The following is a 22,195-nucleotide window of genomic DNA, read 5'->3' as shown; positions in this document are numbered from 1 at the left end:
CAAAAATCCTGACACAACCACTAATGATTCTTCAGTACTTCCATAACATATTACTAATTAAAAATTGCTTTTAAAAATAAGATTTGAAACTTCTCATATTAAATTCTGCTTATCGTAGAGTAACTTGCATTGAACTAACTCTCCCACAGGTAACATTTATAACCCAAGAAAATTATTTATAAATACAACTATTTGAGGTAAGTGGAGAGCAACTTAAAGCAGGCAGAAGCTGCCAGAGGTGGGGCCCTTAGACCTTGAAAGAAGAGAACTGCAGTGAGGAAGACATTTGTTTGTATGGCTTTTCTCTGAGAGTAGTCATCAAATGACATACTGTGTGGTGGCTAGAATTCAAAGAGAATACTAGATTTTGAACTTTTTTTTTGGCTTGAGATATCGGAGAACAGAGTTTGGTGCTGCTAGACTGACTGGAGATTGAGGGGTAAGTCCTAGAAATGAGAGAGCCACTATGGGGGGAGGGCAGAGGCCAATATATACACTCCCTTCAGATCCTCGTCTGACCTCTGACCCATAGAAACGTATATTTGGAAAAATGATAAAAAGCTATTCAGAGATTTCAGCTGCTTCTATCATAGGGTTTGGTTGTTTTGGTTTTCTATCATAGGGGAGTCGGAATTTGGACTTTGAGTCCTACTAGTTTAGATGGGGAGCCCTGGTGGTACAATGGTTGAGTGCTCAGCTGCTAACCAAAAGGCTGGTGGTTTGAACCCAACAGCTGCTCCACAGGAGAAAAGACCTGGTGATATGCTCCCATAAAGATTTATAGCCTAAGAAATCTTACGGAGCCGTTCTATTCTATCCTATAGGGTCTGTATGAGTAGGATTTGACTTGAAGTTACACAACATCAACAACAATTTAGATGGTCTTTGTAAACCTCCTCCCCGACACAGTTTGCATAGAAACTCCAGAATATCCACCCATTTACAGCAAAGACTTATGTCCCCAAACTGAGGGATATAAATGGAAACTAAGAGCCTGTTATGGATGAAATTGTGTCCCCCTAAAATATGTGTCAATTTGGCTAAGCCATTCCCAGTATTATGTGGTTGTCTTCCATTTTGTGATCTAATATAATTTTCCTATATATTGTAAATCCTAATCTCTGCCTGTGGGTAATGAGACAAGATGAGGTAATGTTAAAGAGGACTAGGGTGGGATGCAACTCCCTTACTCAGGTCATAGCCCTCATCCAATGTAAAGGAAGTTTCCATGAGGGGTGTGGCCTGCATCAGCTTTTATGTTATAAGAGATTAAAGGATAGAGAAGTGAGCAGACGGATAGGGACCTCTTACCACCAAGAAAGAGGAGCTGGGAGCAGAGCACATCCTTTGGACCTGGGGTCCCTGTGCTGAGAAGTTCCTAGATGCAGAGGAAGACTGATGACAAGGACCTTCCCCCAGATCTGACAGAAAGAGAAAGTCTTTCCCCTGGAGCTGGCACCTCGAATTTAGACTTCTAGCCTCCTAAAGTGTGAGAGAATAAATTTTTTGTTGTTAAAGCTATCCACGTTTGGTATTTCTGTCACAGCAGCACTAGATAACTAAGACAGAGCCCAACATCAGTCATTATATTAAATGTAAATGGATTCACCATTCCAATTAAAAGGGAGAAGACAGCTAACTGAATTTAAAAACTACCAACTATATTCTGTCTACAGAAGACATTAAAATGTTGCCATGTTATTATCTACTCAGATGAGCAATTTATCCTTACTCTTTTGTGTGTGCAAATTTAGCTCAGAACATCTTGGTCTTGAACTACAAAAAGAATTATTGTTTATTTTATATTTACGTTAATCAGAATAATTTCACGAGTTTTGTTGCTGCTGTTTTATAGGACCAATGACACTGGATTCCTTTCTTATAAAGAACATCTGCCAGTAACTAAGATAGTGATTACAGACACAGGCCGACCGCATTCAGAAGCAGTTTATAAACTGGGACCTCTACTCTGCCGGGGAGACAGTAAGTAGTGGCAATGAGTTGTAAACACACCTGAGAAAAATGATGTTAGCTAGCCATCATGTTTCTGATAATAATTAAGCAGGCTATAAAAAAAATAAAAATTTTTTTAATAAAAAAATTTTTTTTTTCTATTATGAAAATGGGTAGTAATGCTGAAATACTTTTAGTCTGTCAACAATAAAGTACCAATACAAAGCACAAAGTCCTGTGATAAATGCAGTGATAGGAAACCCTGTTAAGATTCCCAGAGATGGAAACTGCTAAACATCTCAATATGATTGGCTTGTGTATGCATTGTAGCAATCCTAAATTTCTATATGCCATATAAATGCCTCTGTGCTACACAAAATTGTTAAGAATGTATGCAAGTCTCCTATTCTTGGTTCTAGAGTGAAATTAGCATATTAATAAAATCAAATGTCAGTTTAATCCAAAATATTTCAACTTTTAATCTCGAATTTCGTTTTTCTTGATCTCTGTGTGTGTGTTTTTACTTTAAACCAATGAGAAATAATGTTTTATATATTCAATATTTTAATACTCTAAATCAGAGTTTTAAAACCCAAATACATTTTCTCAGAAAATATATATTTTCAGCAGGGAATGAAAGGAGCGTATGTACCCATTCATAGATTTTCTGTGAACCTCTCTGAAATTAGATAGGTTAGAGACAGATACATTAATTATTTATGCTTTTGGTTATTTCTAGAACTTAAAATAGGTATAGAAGAAATATTTGTTTGCATTAAAAGTATATCCTCAAATAAAATTTTATTCTAGGGGCTCAATCAGCAGAGGAGGGGATGATCTGACAGTACAGCAGATTTATGGAGATACGTAGCAGAAGTTGCTTAGTTTAAAAGCAAAGATGATACTGGCCTATAAAAATTTATATATTCAGTAAAACAGTCTGCCATTATACCCACCATCCCTGATCTTTATCATCTTCTACTTTCTGCTCGGCTAGTAAGACTTACACAATCACATGAAGAAGATATAAGGTATTTCCTGGGGAGACAAAATATGTGCAAGGAGATGAAGTTGTAAACTCAGGATGCATACAAGATGCGTTTTGCATGGCTGCAGAGAAGTTTTTCTGTGCTTCATGTGCACTTCTGTGATGATAACCCTTCAGAGGTCCAGGCCAGCTTCCTCAGTCTTCCCTATACCATTCGCCATAATCCCTGGGTAATCGGGCTGCCCTGACTGAGGTCACTACCGACTCTGTACCTTAGAGTTTCTTTCTCCCAAATCCTGTTGCCATGAACTTAAACACAGAGAACCTTTTCACTTATAGCAGTGGTTCTTGATTCAAGGCTGCCTTGTCCTCTGTGGACATTTGGCGATATCTGGAGACATTTTTGGTTGTCCTGAGTGTTAGAGGTTGGAGCAGTGCCTTTGGCAGCTAGTGCGTAGAGGCCAGGGATGCTGCTTAACATCTTACAAGGCACAAGGCAGCCTTCTACAACAAGCAATTGTCTGCTCCAAGATGTCAATTGTCCTGAGGTTGAAAAACTCTTAGTGTACTGAACTGTTATGACTATGGGGACAATAAGAATTTACAAATATTTTCAAGTACTTAACGCCCCCACCCCCCAAAAAAGAAAACCAGTTGCCATCCAGTTGATTCTGATTTATGGCGACCTCATGTGTGTCAGAGTAGAGCTGCACTCTGTAGGGTTTTCAAGGCTGTGACCTTTCAGAAGCAGATCGTCAGGCCTTTCTTCCAAGGTTCCTCTGGGTGGGTTCGAACCACTAATCTTTTGATTAGTCGTTGAGCACTTAACTGTTTGCATTACCCAGGGACTCCTAAAAAACAATTAAACTGGATATATCTCCTTTCCCTCAGAAATTTAGAGCCAGTGTTCCTTTATCTTCTGGCATTTTATGTTGCTGTGGAGAAATTTGAGGCCAAACTGATTTTTCCACCTTTTAAGTGACTTTCTTTTTCCATCTGAACACTTGAAGGAATAATTATCCTTAAAGGCCAGGAATTTAACAAGGATGTCTCATGCTTGTGACTAACAAGGATATAATCTCAGGATTGCATCTATGGTATTCATTTTCCCTGAAACTAAATGTAATGTGGTAAAATGTATATGTACATTTTATAAACCACTGAAAGAGTTGTTGAAAACATAATCTTAATTTCTGTTCTATGTTCATTACTCTGAATAAGGGAGTATTTTTTAACTCTTTGGCATTTGAAATTTTCAGTCCCTTTTATTAAATGTATATCTTCTCAGTTAATTCATTGCATTGAAATTTTATTTAATCAAAACACCCCTCAAATTTACATAGTTAGAAAATATTGTTCTACATTTCTTATGCTAAGAAATACTTGAGTCATTGAAATTAGTTTCTTTGTTTTGTCTGTATCGACCAGTACAGCTGTCTGAGAAATCACAGCTGCCCAGAATGCATTAAATAATCAAAGGTCCGTGTAGGCAATAAATAACATTGCAGAGGCTAGACTTTTAGACTGGAGAAAGATATCGACTAGTGATTTGGTTAATTTCTCTTCCATTTGACAGATTTCTTTTCCATCTGGCAGGCTACACCTAAACCATTAATAAAACAAAAAGTAAGGGTCACTTCATAAGATATTCAGATAGTACAATTTTGCAAGCTCCACTATGCCTGATAATCCTCCAATATTAGGAAATTATTTTTTCTTTACTTTTTATATTTTATTTCATCTTTTTGGGTTTCCTTTCTTTAATTTTCTTGAAGTTTCTCCATCTTTTTTTTTTTTTTTATCTCCTCCTCTTCCTTCTTTCTCTTCTCTGTCTCCCCTCCTTTCCTCCTTCTTTTCACTTACTTAATGAATAATTTCAGTGGGTTTATGGGATATATATAATAGAAGCAAATTGGGAGTAGTTACTCTAAGCTTTCTGATGGCTACTCTGAGAAAGGAAATGTTGTAACTTCCTTTAATGAATACTTACTGGACACCTACATTGTGATATATCCCCTGAGATAGAGCAGTAAACAAAATAGACAAAAATTCCTGTCTTCTTGGAGCTTACATTCTCTCAGGTTTGGGAGGAGGTAGGCAGTAAACAAATAAGTAAAATATATGATATGTTAGATGCTGATAAGTGGTTTGGAAAAAAATAAAGCAGACACATGAGTGGGTTGATGGTTTTGGCTATTTAAAATAAGATGGTCAGTGAAGGGTTGCTAAGAAGGTGGCATTTGAATAAAGATCTGAAGGAAATAAGAGAACAACGAATATGTGAAAGAGTATTCCAGGCAAAGGGAAAAGCTGGAGCTCTTGTGCTAAGAAATCTAGACTCAGGGGAAAACTGATGACAAGGACTTCCCCTGGAGCCAACAGAGAGAGGACAGAGAGAGAAAGCTTTCCCCTACCTAGAGCTGATGCCCTCAATTTGGACTTCTAGTCTCCTAAATTGTGAGAGAATAAATTTCTGTTTGTTAAAGCCATCCACTTGTGGTATTTCTGTTATAGAAGCACTAGATGACTAAGACAATATCTTCGGCCATTCTTCCCCTTGCTCAGTCGCTTCAATCACTTTGGTCATTTTGCTGTTCCTGGAACAAACCAGCTGTGTGCCCATTTCTGGGTCATTACCTGACTTTTAATATCAACAGTTTTGTACAGAACAGGTGTAAGAATAAATAAGAATTATTATTTTTAGAGATGGTTTGTAAAATTCCTTGATCATAAAACAACTCTTCTGTCTTCACAAGAGCAACTTTCACTCTCTATTTACTAGACCAACCTTACTGTGCATGCATGTGTGTGTTTATGTGTTGGGGGGAACGGGGGGAGGGGTTAGCTGGGTTGTTAGTCTATGAAAATATCTTTAAACAGCTTTGCTCTCTTTTGCTACTGAACTACTCACCTGCAAACTCCAAATTGCAATTATCTCCAGCCAGCTTTCATTTTCTTCATTTTTATTTTGCTTATATTAATTCCTGTGAGATTTTCATAAACAACTGAAAACAATCATGAGAATGCCAAAAAGAATAGCTGGTGAATTATAAAAGTAATATATAGGTTATTGTGTCCTGATAGCCTAATTTATACTTAATCTTAGAATTTCTATTAAAAATATAAATTCTACCTTGATTTTTAAATGATTCTTAAATGTTCAGAAAGATGCATTTGGCTAGTGAAATGTTCTTCACCTCAGCATTTTAATTTTGTGAGTTAGTTTTTTAACCTTTAAGAGAGGGATGTATTTTGATCTAGGGCTAGGCAAAGAGTTTGTATACATCAAAAGCATGACTCATATAAAGGAAAACTGATAAATTGAATTTTATCAAAATTAAAAACTTTTACTCCAAGAAAGACCCTGTTTAGATGATGAAAAGGCATACTACTGATAGGGAGAAAGTATTTGCTAACCGCATAGTCAACAAAGGATTAGTATCTAGAATACATGAAGACTTCTCATAAGTAAATAGCACAAAAAGCAAACAATACGATTAGAATTTGGGCAAAAGACATGAAAAGACATTTCACCAAAGAGGCTATAGCCTGTGAAAAGGTGTTTAATAACAATGAGACATCACTACACACATGTCAGAATGGCTAAAAAAAAAATAGTGACAACACCAAATGCTGTCAAGAATGCAGGGAAACTGGATCGCTCATTCGTTGCTGATGGAATATAAAATAGTAAAGAGACTCTGGAAAATAGTTTGACAGTGTCTTAAAAAAAAAAAAGGTACAACTATCGTATAACCCAGCAACTGTATTCTTGGACATTTATCCCAGAGAAATGAAAACTGATGTTCATATAAAAACTTGTACATGAATATTCATAGCAGCTTTATTTGCAATAGTCAAAAACTAGAAACAGCCCAGATGCCCTTCAACAAGTAAATGGTTAAACAAAGTGTAGTATATCCATACCAGGAGACGATACCCAGCAAAAAAACAAATAAGTATTGATAACCTGCAACAACCTGGATGAATTGCCAGGGAATAATGCTGAGTGAAGGAAAAAAAAAAAAATTCTAGTCTTAAAAGGCAACATACTATATCTCTCCACTTGTATAACATTCTTGAAATGATGAAACTGTAGAACTGGAGATCTTATTAGTGGTTGTCAGGGGTTTGTGAGGGAGTGGGTGTGAGGAAAGTAGGCGTGGCTGTTAAAGGGCAACCTGAGGATTCCTTGTAGTGATGGGTATGGTCTGTATCCTGACTGTACCAGGGCCAGCATCCTGGCTGTGATAGTGTACTATAGTTTTGTAAGATGTTGCCATCGGGAGAAACTGAGTAAACGGTCCACAGGATTTCTCTGTGCTATTCCTTACAACTGCATCTACCATTATCTCGAAGTGAAAATTGTAATTAAAAGAAATTTGTTTTCCAGCTTATTTTCTTTATGATTCTTAAATGTTCAGAAAGATGTATTTGATGAGTAAATTATTCCTTGCCCTGGCATTTTAATATTTTACTTTATTTACTTTTAAGAAAGGTAGTGTTGGCATTTTATATGCCTTTTAATATAATTAAAGACATTGTTTCAGAAAACAATGTATTTTTTTTAAGTAGTCTGTGTTTTACAAGATTTATTATGATTTAGTTCGCATACCTTACACGTCACCTATTTAAAGTATACATATCAGCAGCTTTTAATATATTCACAGAGTTGTGCGACTATCACCACAATCGATTTTAAAACATTTTCATTACCCCAGGAAGAACCTCCAGTCCTTGGCTGTCACAGCCAATCCCCCCCCATCTCGCCCAAACCTAGGTAACCACTAGTCTATATTCTATTTCTCTAAATCTCTTTTTTTTAAAAAGGATAATCTATTAATGATACAAATAACAGTTTAGAAAAATATTTAAGAAATTACTCATAATCTTACCATACTAACAAGCTAATTTTCCTGAACAGATTCTTTTATATATATATGGAGTTAAATAGTAAAATTCCCTTTTCTCTGTAAATCCCTATATATATCCCGGTAGATAGATATAGATATATAATTATGTAATTCTAGAAAGGTAAAAGGTAGCATTCCCCAAAGGCCTCTTTTCAAATCCCTGTACCTTATATTCAATTTAATTGAAAATGTATATTAATTATTTAATTAGGTAGAATAATACATCATGATTTGTTTTTGTTTGTGATGATGAAAGGGGTCTTACTCTCTCCTGACTAGAATTCATACAGTAAGTGATGACATTCAGACCTGCCACTCTACAGCTTCAGGGTTTTCAAACCACCTTAGCCATGGACTTCTCCTTTCAAAGGACAAGCAGCATCCCGGCGGGTGCTGGCTTGCTGGGCACTGCTCGCCGTCTCCTGGAGCCTCCTTTCCCTGAGGCAGCCCAGACTCACCCTGTATGCTTCTGAGCAGTCTGTAAGGGCTGAGCTGTTATTTGCCCTTAACGTTATTGCATCATGGACATATTGGCCTTTGTTTCCTTATAATCATTATGCATTAGTGGCAATCTCTTAATCCAATAAAATGTCCTTTCTTCATTTTCTGCTTATTGTGAATCTGTAAAATAAGGTTTGCTAAACTAGACAAAATAGATACTATTATATTTGTGAGAGTGTTTAGGCTACCTATGGTAATAAACTGTTTTCATTACTTTAAAAGCATTCATTATACCGATAGCAGCAATTCAAAGAATTGTTCCTCTGTTTAAACCAGTTCCCTAAAGCTTTCTATATGATGCTCTATTGGCTTAGTTATAATACAAAAATGAAACAAATGAAATGTTATGCCTTATAATAATGTTATCTAATATTAGGCCTGTAAGTAAGTTCTGAATGCTCCTTTTTAACCAGATCAAATGAGTAAGATTTAATAATATTCTATATTTTAAAGTTATAGCGGTATTTTAATTTCCGTGTATAACATTTCAATAGAAAGGGCATCTAATTTTTTCTAAAAATAAACCAGGAAAGAACTTTTAAAAACACAAATGTGTTGTTATTCCTGACTAGATATTTTGCATTTTCTTGCATTCTTTCCTAGAGATCAAAACTTCTAAGTGTAGAAATAGCTATAATAGAAAGTAAGGAATAGGTTTGACATATTCGGGTAATACACAGTTTGATTTGACTCTAGAGAAAAAAGAAACTCAAAGATTCTCAGCTGTGTAAATTCACCACTAAGGTTGTCCACGTAGGCACTGAGAATTGACTCTTGAATCAGTTCCCCAAGAAAAAATGAGAGAGATATAAGCAGCATTTGGTTTGTTCGGTCCAGAATTTATAGGAAATAAATTAAGATCTAAGGAACGTGTAGAAGCAGAATCAAGTCTGTGGTTTTTAACTCCAGCGAGGTATCTGTTCTCTGCTGGCGTAATGAACTGTTGTTTTGAAATTGCTGTTTTCTACCTTCAGAGGATAAATATATCTTTCTTCCGGGAAGGTAATTTAGATAGAATTTCATCCCGTGGTGTGAGTGCACGTGGGGGCAGTTGCTTAGAACCGAGGGTGTGTGTTTATATTGGATGTGTCGAGAACTTGCTGGCAGCAGTGGGAATGCATAGCTCATTTCTCTGATAATGTCCCTCATCTACCATGCTTATCTAGCCAGATTTCACTCCTGTCACTTCAGGCCACTGCATTGGTCTTTTCTTCCTCACACATACTGCTATGTAGGCCCCCAGAATTTTTTCAAAAGGAAAGTTGCAGATGTCTGAAATTGAAAAAAAAAAAAAAAAAAAGAATGGGGGAGTGAAGACAAGAATTTGAATTGGGACAGTAATTATAATTAACTTTATATTCCATCCAAAAAAAAAAACAAGTTCAGATCTCTTAATTTACGGACCATCCTTTTAAACATCGTTTGCCTTTTTTGGAGCATTTTAAAACTTTTCGAGAATGTTTTTCTCAAAAACTTTATGAACGCCATAAAATTGCATAGAATAAATAAATGTGATGAAAATGTTATTTTTTAAATTTCATTGTTTTAAGAAAGTAAGAGATGATTTTGAATGGAGAGAGTCTTTTTATGAGACCATCAGCACAGCACAGAATAAGTAGTCTCTCGGTCTTAATTAGATGAGATTACTTTGAATATCACTTTCAGTTTGGAAAATCACAAGGCCCACTAATGAAAACAGTTAGCTGAGCAGTGTGACTCGGTGATGTGTTTGTGTTACAAGTGTCAGAACAGAAAATACTTTGAGCTTCTTTCGGGATTTTTTAATTCAAAATTAGGAAGGTATTAAAATTTTCAAGTTACAGAAAAAAATTAAGACTATTAATATTTGACAGATCCATATTATCAGATCACTTTGGGAGAAGATGGTACTTAGGCTGAGGATGTTTTCTTATGGTCCCTTTCTTATATAAAATATAAAACCAGACCATTTCCACAGCTGTCATGACTGTTCTATATTAGGAGGAAGAACAGGATTCCAATACTTGTAAAATTGTCACACACATGCTCATGTCATGTCTCAAAAAAAAAAACAAAAAAACCCAAACCCGTTGCCCTCAAGTCAGTTCCAACTCATAGCGACCCAGCAGGGTTTCCAAGGCTGTAATCTTTACCGAAGCAGACTGCCACATCCTTCTCCCTCAGAGCAGCTGATGGTTTCAAACTACTGACCTTTCACTTAGCTGGTGAGCACTTAACCACTGCACCACCAGGGCTCCTCATGTCATACCTACTACATAGTTAAGGGAAAAAAGAAAAAAAGTATGTTTATATATATTAACAATGCTTATAATAGTAAAATGCTAAATATGGCAAACGTAATTATGTCATTAATTTTATTTCATTATTTCCTTTTTCACTTTTTTCCTTTTCTTAAAAAAAAAAACAGGGTCATTTTGGAATTCCGCTTCCTTCAATACTGAGGCTTCATACCTTCATTTTCCTACTTTCCACGGAGAACTTAGTGCTGATGTGTCTTTCTTTTTTAAGACAACAGCTTCATCTGGAGTATTTTTAGAGAACCTGGGGATTACCGATTTTATACGGATAGAGCTCCGCTGTAAGTCTCCTTTTCCAGAGAAGTCTATGGGACTCTATCATTTAGTAGTAAACCCTTTTTTTTTTTTTTAAAGTGCTTGTGTTTCTATTTTGTCAACTGAATCTTCTCATTGTGTCCTGTTTTAAAAATTCTATGGTTTTAAATTAGTCATTTTATAAGAAAATATGATATTTAACATAGTAATCTGTAAAAATTATTGGTATTCTCTAGAACCACTTTAAAAGGGGTTTAAATTCACCTAGTTAAAATTTAAAAAAAAAAACTAAATTTTCAGTTTATTACCAAATTACTTAATTAAAAAGCAACCAGTCATATCATTTTGACACACCGTATTTTTACGCAAATAATGCGTCCCTTCTATGTTTGTTTGCCAAATGCTCTCCCCCTGCAAAGTATTTTCTTAAGTATGCTATGCTAATTTTTTTACAGCAACATGTAAAAAAAAATTGGCATAGCAGAATATATGAGAATACTTTATGGGGGAATGGTGTGGTTGGCAAACATAGAAAAAAAAACATAGACGGCATGCATTATTTGCATAAAAATACAGTAGTCGTAAACCAAACCAAACCCATTGCCGTCAAGTCACTTCCTACTCATAACTTCATTTCAAATGTTTTAAAATTATATATGCTTTGAGTAACTGTAAACAAATTATTTTTACAGAAAAATTTAGATGCTATTTAGTTTTCTTGCCCTGGCTGTATATGTGTAATATTTTTCAATGTTGATATTAGTTGCTGTCAAGTAAAACTTTACTATTTAATGATATGAAAAAATGAAACCAGAGGATGAATTTGTTAAACTGTATTTTTCCCCGAAGAAAAATTTATCGTGCCCTCTCATCCCACGTCAGATGTTACCAATGTCATTAGTTCCTTCCATAAAATTCAAAATATTGTCTTTATATTTAGTGATTTTTATGCTATGATGCTATTGCTAAGCATTAAAGACTCAGTTCACCACCATATGAACTAACTTGAACCTCCTTCACATCTAATGTTTCCAGCTCCGGCAGAGGTGACCTTTTCGTTTGACGTGGGGAATGGCCCTTTGGAAATCTCGGTGCAGTCACCCACTCACTTCAGCGATAACCAGTGGCACCACGTTAAAGTCGAAAGGAACGTTAAAGAGGCATCTATTCAAGTGGATCAGCTCTCGCAAAAGACACAGCCTGCCCCTGTTGATGGGCATGCCCTCTTACAGCTCAACAGCCAGCTTTTTGTGGGTGAGCTCCGCTGTTAGGCAGTTTGTTGTTTCTTGTGTGGTGTACGTGCAGTGGTGGGCCAAAAGAAGGTAATAGCAACTATAAAACATAATAATAGCAGCAACAACAAACCACTATTTATTGAGATCGCCATGAGCCAGAATCACCTTGAAGGCAACAGAGTTGGCTTTTGGCTTTATTTACTAAGAACCTACGTTGCAGGTATTTGTTTCATTTCCTCATCACCAACCTGTGAATTAGGTATTATTTTTCTAATTCTATGCAATAACTGAGGTTCAAGGGGCCGAAGTGACTTGCCTCAGAAATCCATCTAGGATATTGGATATTGGAAATGTTTATCTGTGTTTCCCATGAAGTTGGAGACCCATCCTTGAATAGCCCTTTTCCTGGTTTCTCTCATTTTGTCTATTTTTCTGATAGTCCCTGATCACCTACTCCACGTTCATATCCAGTGTTGCTCCTATACTTCCATTCATCTGGCATTTGCATTCTTGAGAGTGGTAGCCTTCAGGGTTTGTGTATTTTATTTTACATCATTGCTAGTTACTTTACAGAACTCATAGACCATGGAGGTCAAGGAATTATCTTTTACTTGATCATTTCTCATACATTTTAATGTAAATAAGGATATAACACACTGTAAAGAAGAATAAATGAAAAATTATTAGAAATTATATCTCAAGATTTTTAGAGTTGTATGTTAGAACAAAATTAATCAGATCCCCATTACACTTTCTATTGCTTGAAACTGTTGTCTTTTTAGCTCTCTCCCACTCCAAAGGATGAAACTTATTTGTGACATATTTTACTGAGGCACATTTAGGATTTGTCAAGAATTTATGTACTCATTCTTTCTATCAAGTATTCTTTCTTTCACCCAATAAGTATTTAATGAACAGTTTCTGCAAGTAGGGCCTGTACTAGAGAATTTTGTCTTTTGGCCCCTTGATGGACTTATTTAAGGATATGGGAATAGCAAAGAATACATGAAAAAAATATATAACTTTTCTTTTAATAATGTGCTGGAAGCTCACAGTCAGGAAATTGACGTAGACATTTTTTGAATTACAAAAATCGAGAGATGGCCACAACGAAAGATATGGCAATTTAAAATCTGTCAGTAACTTTGAAATAGCCTTACTATTCTTGGAAATTGGGAGGGCTGAAACAGTTCTCAAATATTTCAGTGAAATCTGCTGCCGTTTGCCTGTAGGTGACCTTTATCCTTCATATAAATTTCACCTTCATAGAAATGGAGCCACTCTGTGTCTGACGAGAATCTTGGCATTAATTTGATTTCAGGTAGTCATAAGGCATAGAGGTACTACTCTGAAACCACAAACTGTGTTAGAAAAGACTTGAGTCTTATGCCATCAATCATGTGGTATATTTTTAATAAGGATTGAAGAAATTTCATTATTATTGAAGCAATTGTTTAGGCCTTTGACATTACCGTATGTGTTCAGATTCAAGGATGCAGGTATTTGCTGGAAGTCTTTAAAACTGAAATCTTTATTACGTGTAAGTCAAATTCACTGAAAAGTAAAAAGAAAAAGCTCTGAAAAAGTGTTTTACTTGCTACTAATAAAAATCTGTTTGTAAAATTCCCTCCAGGTAAACGAGTAAATTGACATGCTTTAATGGAGATTAAGAGAAGGATTCCCTTAAAAAAGGGTTTGCAGCCTTGGGTAGAAGCAGATCTTTGGCTGTCAAGAGGCCATCCAAGATGCTTCTTTATAGGTTTTTGGGTTCCTGGCAACATTTCCTATTTTTTAATTTTACTTGAAGGTAGCTTTTTCTTATTGTTTTCCTTTTCAAACGCGCACAATAACTACCACTTGTATTTGGACGTGAGGGCAAATGAATGAGATCAGTGTGATTGCAAAGAGTAATTCTACGGTATTCAGCATAACTTACTTTATTCTTTTAGTAATGTTTTAAATCCAGAGACTGATAATAATGTGTTAAATTACATGGAAACAGGATTTTTATAAACGTAGGACAAAACTGAAAGCCTGAGTCAGTCTTAGTCTACGGTAGATTACATAAATCTTCCAGCATTTAGTGGCTTTTACCAAAAATACACCTTCTTATTTGCAGAAGAGTTTAGCAGAAAAAATAAAAAACTATTGTGGAACATTTCAAATCCCAAATAAAATTGTTTTTTTGTACTAGAAATATGAAATATTAGCCATTTTAATAACGTGGAAATAGGTTTGTTTGAGATACTATCCTTGACACCTTTACCTACAAATAAAAGATTATGGATACTTGACTATATGTTAATATATTCTCCATCTCATTGTGCTGCCATAGGCAGGCCTATGCCAATAGTCTTTTATTGACATTAAAATTTTGTACTTTCTCGGTAGTGATTACTGCAATGAGATAATATGAAAAACTCCAAAGTATTTTCTGCATTGCTTGCTTCACTCTCTCCAATAAAGACCAATCAGAAAGTGTGTTCACATCTCAGAGTTAAGCTCCAAGACAAGACTAATGCTTTAATTTCTAAGCAAAATCATTAAAAAGAAATAGAAACCACTGGAAAAAAAATGACTCAGATGGCAATAGTTATTTATGACAGTTAAATTGGAATATGGAAATGATAGCCTCAGAATTCAACTTGTGTTAGTCCACACCAAAGAATAATGAAATAAAAGGCTTTTAAAAATTCCTGCAGTTCCAAATATCAGAACAATTATCTTCAACTAATCTAAACTGCAGGGTGCCATTCGTTGTGCCATCCAAAGTGAATAAGGAGTAAGATAATGAGCAAATACTCTTTCATGCGTAAGTGCCAAAGGTTAATGTTAATATAATATGATAGTAGGATTAGAAACAATGAGCAACAATGCAGTGAACACCCCTACCCAATAATCCCGATCACTGTGTTGCCTTTCTTGATAGCAGTGATGATTCATCTGTCTGTAGACCATCTTTCTCCATTCTTGTTTTTAATTGTTGCACTGGGTCTTTACCAACTTTTTCACATTCTTTGACTTTCTCCTTTTTTGTAATTCATGACATCATTTTGTTAAATATTCTTAATCAGAGGTTCTATTTATGACTTTGAAAAATAAATTGTGTGATGTGATGCTAAATGTTGTATTAAATATGTCCTTGACCTTGGCACTGAAAATTCAATGTCCCAAGGCCACTGCTGTCATAGGCCCACAAACATTCCCCAACCACAGAAATGATGGAGAGAAAAGAATCAATCATTTCTAAAGCTGGAATGTGACAGTGGTCATTTTCTATTTTGGTTTGTAAATTCAGCATTTTTCCTAGAACCTTCTTAAATTAGCTTTGAATTTATTTTCACTCAACCAGCTCTGCAATTTTTGTTTCCAGTCTAAATCCTTTTACTGACAGGTTTTTAAATTGGGCATTTCAGTGCTTTGTGAGTAGAACCTGAAGGAGAAGTAAGGACTCCTGACACAGAGTCAGGAGTCGTTTGCATTGAATGAGATCAAATCTACAAATATTTATGAAGCATCTAAAGTGGACCCTTTTCTAAACACCATACGCAAAGGTTAATGTTCAACCCTAAGCATATTGAAGCTCTGAGGCAGTGGTTCTCAACCATATTGAAGCTCTGAGGCCGTGGTTCTCAACTTTACCTGCATGTTGGGATCACCTGAGAACCTTTTGGCACCTCATGCTACAAGAGTGTGTTTATTTACTGCAGATGGGCATCTGGGAGTTCCAAGGTTTTGGTTATTAGAAATATATCCTTTCATCAGTCTTGGTGAACATATATTTGCATTCCTATTGGGTATATACTCAAGAATGGAATTACTGGGTTATAGGACATGGGTATGTTAAACATTAGGAGATACTGTCAAATTCCTATTGATTATTTGGATATCCACCTTCATAAAGAGGCTGTTCACACCTGTTGTACATTTTCTGTAAGGTTCCCTTCTTTTTAAAAAAATTAATTTCTAAGTATTTCTTATATATTTGGGAGAGCCCTTGTCAGATAAATTTACTGCATGTTTTCTACCTCTCTGTGGATTGTCTTTTCTTATTATTAATGATGTCTTTTGATGAACGGAAGTTCTTAGTTTTAATATACTCCAGATTTTTTTTTCTTTCAGCCTGTTATTGATATGCTAAAATATAGTCATGGGAAGAAGAAAAGAATATCAAAGAGCCTTATGTTTCAGTAATTTTTATTTCCGTCTCATTTTCTTGTGTAGTAAATGTGTTCCCCCGTTATCAAAGACTAGTACAGTAAAGGTCACATTTCTCTTTAATGCAGTCATATCATTTATTTCAACTATGTTCTTCTGCTCACCTTGAGGTGTTTTTTCATGATTATCCTAAGAAGCTCCTTGTGGATTTTTCCAGCTCTAGTGGGTAAACCTTAGTGGCTATTGACTGAAGTCAGAACTCACATGGGGTTTCTTGAGGCTAAAGAGTACAATTAATGCCACCAATAGGTTATTTCTTTAAAATAGACCTCAGCTTGGTCAAGCCAGAGAGCTTCATTGGCAGTGCACATCTGAGAAGTCATTCAGATTCACTCTTCCCTGCTGCTGCAGCCACTGGGACATGTTTTCACCATGAGCTTGGTTCAGAGAACATTGACTGAATTTTCTGTCTGTGTCACTGTTGCTCACTTCTGGTGCCTCTTTCAACCATAGTAGTTCTTGAAATGAGAGAGCACAGTCTTCCTCCCCAGTCCTTCCAGTGCTTTACTCAATGAAGAATATTCCATGGCAAAATTATAGCTGTACTTCCAATGTTACAGCTGTCTATATTAATTAATACCGCTATTTCTGCAAGGCTAAATCTTCCCTGGGTGGGGCAAATGGTTAACATGCATGGCTGCCAACTTGACTGCTAAAGGTTGGAGATTTGAGTCTACCCAGAGATGCCTTGGAAGAAAGACCTGGCAGTCTACTTCTGAAAAATCAGCCGTTGTAAACTCTATGGTATACAGTTCTACTCTGACACACATGGGGTCACCATGAGTCAAAGTCAACTCCATGGCAATTGGTATATATTAAATCTTACCCCAGGATGGCAGGGTATGGATGGAGCTCAAGATCCACTGTTTGATATAGAGAAGACCACTTCTTCCCTCCAGATTTTGGCCTTAGTCCTGGACCGAGCCCACATGCCCTATCATGTTATGTCCATCCTGCCCTGAGTTGATATGTAGACAGGAGCCTAACTGCCTTTCTCTGCTACATTTTCAAGATCAAGGAGATAATCCCTATATTCTGCCAGACAAGTTTCCATAACTTCAAATTTTAAAGAGAAGCATCAGGATCTTTCTTTTTCTTTCTTTCTCTAAGGCCCCTGGACGAATTGTGCAGTTGTTCCCAATTAGTTCTCAATAATATTCAAGCACAGCACATGAATAATTTGCCATTAAAAAATTAAAATTTAATCTCAAAGATCTTCCTGCCAAAAAAGTAGTAGAAAATTGGCACAGGAAAGAGCTCCCATACTGTGACGATAGCATCTGCCCTTAGACTAACTTCCTGAGAATAACGAATGTGATAAAAGGATTGAGCCAGCAGGGAAAGGCTAACTCAGTCTCTACTCAGCACCTAGCAGTTATTTAGGTGCAATAGCCCCGTAGTGTTACGTAAGTGGAAAGACTCAGCTATATTCAGTTACACAGAAAAGTTAGGCATTTATTTCACAAGAGACTCAGTGTTTTTAAAGTCCTGGAATTCACTGTATCTGATATAATGTGGCAGATTAATTGATAGAAAATTAATTGGAAGACAGTTCTAAACAGAACTATCCAGAATCAATTAATCAAACTGTAACTCATTTTAATTCGACATACTCTAACCCTGAAAAGACATTGAAATCTTTAATTAAGCTCTCAGGTCTAATCCTATTTACATTAGCCACATTTTACAGAATAGTTACATATCTTTAACTTGAAACCTGATGGTAAACTGGAAATCCTCAATACATATACGACACGACTCTTTGTTTGATTAGACTTTGTGTTTCCTGATAATTTTAAAATGTAATTAAAATTATTGATGAGATGAACATTAACTCCTTAAAAGTACAGAGCTAAGAGGTATTATTTATAAAGCTGGATGTTAATTTTTTTCTTTTCACTAATACAAACTATTTAAGCATATATTTAACACACATGTCCATATATTTTTCTCGTTAATAACCCCATTCTCTGACCTCCTTCTCTACCTTGTGTCTGTTTCTACCATTAGTACCACGTGGTAATCATGCGATTTTCTGGAAAAATCCATCACTAGACTGTGAGCTCTTTGAGAGCAAGATTGATTACATAAGATTTTGTACCTTCAGAACCGAACACGGTACCCAGCAAAGAACTGCTCATTAAAGCTTGGAGAGCTGTAATGGCAGTCAAACCAAGTATGACCAGAGGTAAAGAAGAAAATGGAATGGTTTTCTTCTTTGACCATATTTTGGTTTGGTAAAGAAATACAGTGGAGAGAAAAGGGACTTCCTTGGAAAACACTAGTTGTGGTTCTAATCATACCTCTTCCTTTTATTAGATGTGTTTATCCTCAAAGGAGCCCTGGTGGCACTGTGGTTAAGCACTTGGCTGCTAACTGAAATGTTGCTAGTTTGAACCCATCAGCTGTTCCACGGGAGAAAGATGTGACATTTTGCTTTCATAAAAATTATATTCTAGGAAACCCTATGGGAAGGTTCTACTCCATGCTATAGGGTCACTGTGAGTCGAAATCAACTTGACAGCAATGGGTTTGGTTTTGGTATATCCTGATACTTCCTCAGCTGAATCATTGGGCTAGTCTCTGAACTTCCTATATCTCTAGTCCTTCATCATTCAAAACAAACAAGTAAAAACAACTTGAGTCAGATGAAAATGGATATATTCAGTTGTTGGACCCCTAGTTATTTAGTGATTGTGATGTCATTTGCAGAATCAGATAAATCCCTAACCCAGAGTGATGTTGGATGTTGCAGAGTAACTAATGCATAACAAATTGTGATTTAAGGTTTGAAGTTCTATAGCACAAAGTGAATGATATACACCAAGAACACACCTCTCATCTGGACTTCACAGCCCCTGGCCCTCTTCCAGTGTGTTCCTGGGCCAAAGCTAAAACCGAGGCTGCAGGCTGCCTTACCCGGGAAAGAAAACTCCAACAAGGCTGCCAAAGGAATCTTGGCTGAACACCTAACTGAGCCCCAGCACTCTCCCATTGAGTTGAGTTTGGGAAGTGGGAGAGTAGGGAAGCTAGAAGCTGAGGTGAGTAGCAGCTTTGACTTAGAAGAAAAATGAGAGGGGTCCTGAGAACCAGAAGGAGAGAAGATCAAAGGATACCTAGTAAATGTAGGAGGAAGCTGAGCAAGAAGACTGTCTTATTCTGAAATCCTGGAATGGAATCGGCTGTCCTCCCTGCTACCCTCTCATAAACTGGAATTGGAATATGCCTGGCTCTACACCTCAGTACATCTCAGATTATAAATAGAAAATCAGACTCCCAAGTTCAAGACCTTTGTGTTCTTCATTGAAGAGGCACAAATTCTTTTAACTTAAGCCATTTGAATACAGTAACTTAAATGCAGCATTTTGAATGGAGAACATTATGTCTATGAATAAATTTTAAATAGTATTAGTTTCCATGAGTCTAAAATTCTCAGGAATTCTTTTAGTTTTCTCTTCATGGTATTTAATTATCCAGAAAAATATAATTAATTTATTCAGAAATAGTCATTGAATTTTGTCCTCATTCTCAGCCTCGAGGTCCCAAACACCCCTGTGGGACATACGGTGTTTTTCTCTTCAACCCTTGAAGCACCAAACCACCATCTCCCACTCCCATGGTATAAACCAGTTTAATTAACGAATTATTATTTAACAGCTCTATATGTCAGGCATTGTCTATGTGGTGGGGATACAGCAGTGATTGAAACAGCTCTTGCCCAATGTGTGTTCTAGTGGAGGGACACTGATGATATAAGAAGTAAATATAGTAAAATGTAAAACATGGCATACAGTGGCAAAGTCCTATTTATTTAGGGTCTTTCCAGAAAATTGGCCTTGAAATACTGTCATGGTTAAGATTGTGTGTCAACTTGACTGGGCCATAATTCTCAGTGTTTATATGTGATCACTCCCATGATGGGATCTGCTGTGAGTCTCCTGTCGGTTGAAAGGAAGTTTCCTTGGGCATGTGGCCTACATCCAAACATAAGCAGATGTTCTAGCTTTTTGCTTGCTCTGAATCCTGCAGCTGCCTCCTGTTCATCTGACCTCTGATTCTTGGGACTTGAGCTATCAGCTTACCTGCCCATCTTGGGATTCGTTGATCTTCACAGCCTGTGAGCAAGATCTCTGCTCTCTGACCTGCCGATTTTGGGTTCACTAGTCCCTGTGGCGACATGAATCCGGAGAAACCTCTATCCTTATCCATGGACTTGGGACATTCCCACCTCTACAATCACGTCAGCTGTTTTCTTGATATAAATTTCTCTCTGTATATATTTATATGCTTTACTGGTTTTGCTTCTCTAGAGAACCCAGCCTAAGAAAAATATCAAAAACCAAAAGCTGTTTAATATCTGAGGATAAGGACAGCCTAAGAAATTAAGGGTAGATTAGGAGCTAGCTAAATGTGGTGGGAGGGGAGGGAGTGGAGGTATTCTATAGTTGCTGGTGCCATAGATCCTTCATAGTGACTGCATTTTACGGAGCAGAACTGCCCCATAGGGTTTTCTTGGCTGTAATCTGTATGGAAGCAGATCTCTAGGTCTTTCTTCCGAAGAACTGCTGGGCGTGTTTGAAACCTTAACGTTTCAATTAGCAGCTAACTGCTTAACCATTGCGCCACCAGGGCTCATGTGATGTGTTCCAGGAGGAGTGAATATGTACATATACAGCAGGTAACAATATGCTGGCAGTGAGAGATGGCATCACCTGTTCAAAGGTGAAGCTTCTTTTTACAGGTCCCAGGACCCTCTAACCACCTCCTGGTAGAGGTGCCCAGATTATTCAGAGGGAGCATGATTTTCCTACTTCAAGTTCTGAGAATTAATTTGTGGAATTCCCGGACACAAGGTTAAGTGAAAGTCCATCAAGAGCTTTCATTCCTGTTAGGATCCTGCTTCTAAAACAGTGGGCAAGTGTTCGTTTAAGTAAGAATCACCCAGGAGGCTTGTTGAACCTTCAGATTCAAAATTCTGTTTCCAGGCCACAGAATCAGTATTTCTTTGGGTGAGTTCCTGAGTGTACATTTTTAAGGAGTTCTCCACGTGATGCATAAATTCCTTAGAGCTTGAGAACCTCTGCCTTAGTATAACAGGGTCTGATTCCACCCAAACATTGCAAACCTCTTTAAAGGAGACTTGATAAATACATATTGTTATGTATTATTAAGTACATTTTTACACCAGTGTGGGAGTAGGAAAAACAAGTCAGACCTTGGATAAGAACTTACAGCTTGATTTCACTCCTTCCATCATCCCTTTCTTTGTTTCTTCATCAATTTCTTTTACAAACATTTTGTTGAGAATCTTTGGAAAAAAAAAAAACAATGGACACTGGACCAGTCTTTAGAAAAAAGAGAACAGCAAATCATTCGATGCTCAATTACTATCTTTTTGATGGCTGGATAACCACAGGAAGGTCATAATGAATTACAGTCAAGTTAGAAGAACTCAGGAGTTCCTTCATAATTCCCAGTAAATTAAAACTGTATCAGCAGCAGGATTAGGTTTCAGTATGAAGGACAAACCGTCCTTATCCACAAATACATGCTTACTTACAATTACAAAAAATAGTTGATTTCTATAAAACAATACCAGCACATGTCACTGTTAGTTTGAATGAAAGTAAGTTATGGTCTTTATTTTGTTCTTTAAAATAGACTAATATAAAAACCTTCCCAATTTAAAAGTTTGATAAATCTTTTTTAGAAATCAAATATTTAAGCAATTCAGCCTTCTAAAAAATATTTGAATTACTAGTTTTATTTTTTTTTTAAGTCTTTTAATATTTGTGTTCCCAAAATTACATTTGCTCATGAAATTTTTGACAAACC

At 36.4% G+C, this 22,195-nt stretch overlaps 1 protein-coding gene across 7 annotated transcripts in view; it reads left to right on the top strand.

Annotated features, from left to right (window-relative positions):
* Nucleotides 1–22,195, top strand: part of CNTNAP4 (contactin associated protein family member 4) — a 393,297-nt gene that overhangs the window by 330,302 nt on the left and 40,800 nt on the right. For all 7 annotated transcript variants that reach the window (XM_023556694.2, XM_010596846.3, XM_023556696.2 and 4 more), the window contains 3 exons: nucleotides 1,856–1,983; nucleotides 10,763–10,933; nucleotides 11,943–12,161. In XM_023556694.2, coding sequence (XP_023412462.1) covers nucleotides 1,856–1,983; nucleotides 10,763–10,933; nucleotides 11,943–12,161 — 518 coding nt within the window. The remainder of the gene's footprint in view (nucleotides 1–1,855; nucleotides 1,984–10,762; nucleotides 10,934–11,942; nucleotides 12,162–22,195) is intronic.

This window comes from Loxodonta africana, chromosome 21 (assembly GCF_030014295.1).
Source record: "Loxodonta africana isolate mLoxAfr1 chromosome 21, mLoxAfr1.hap2, whole genome shotgun sequence".
Lineage (NCBI taxonomy): Eukaryota > Metazoa > Chordata > Mammalia > Proboscidea > Elephantidae > Loxodonta > Loxodonta africana.
Note: the sequence above shows the minus strand (reverse complement) of the source record. Positions and strands in the feature narration are given on the sequence as shown.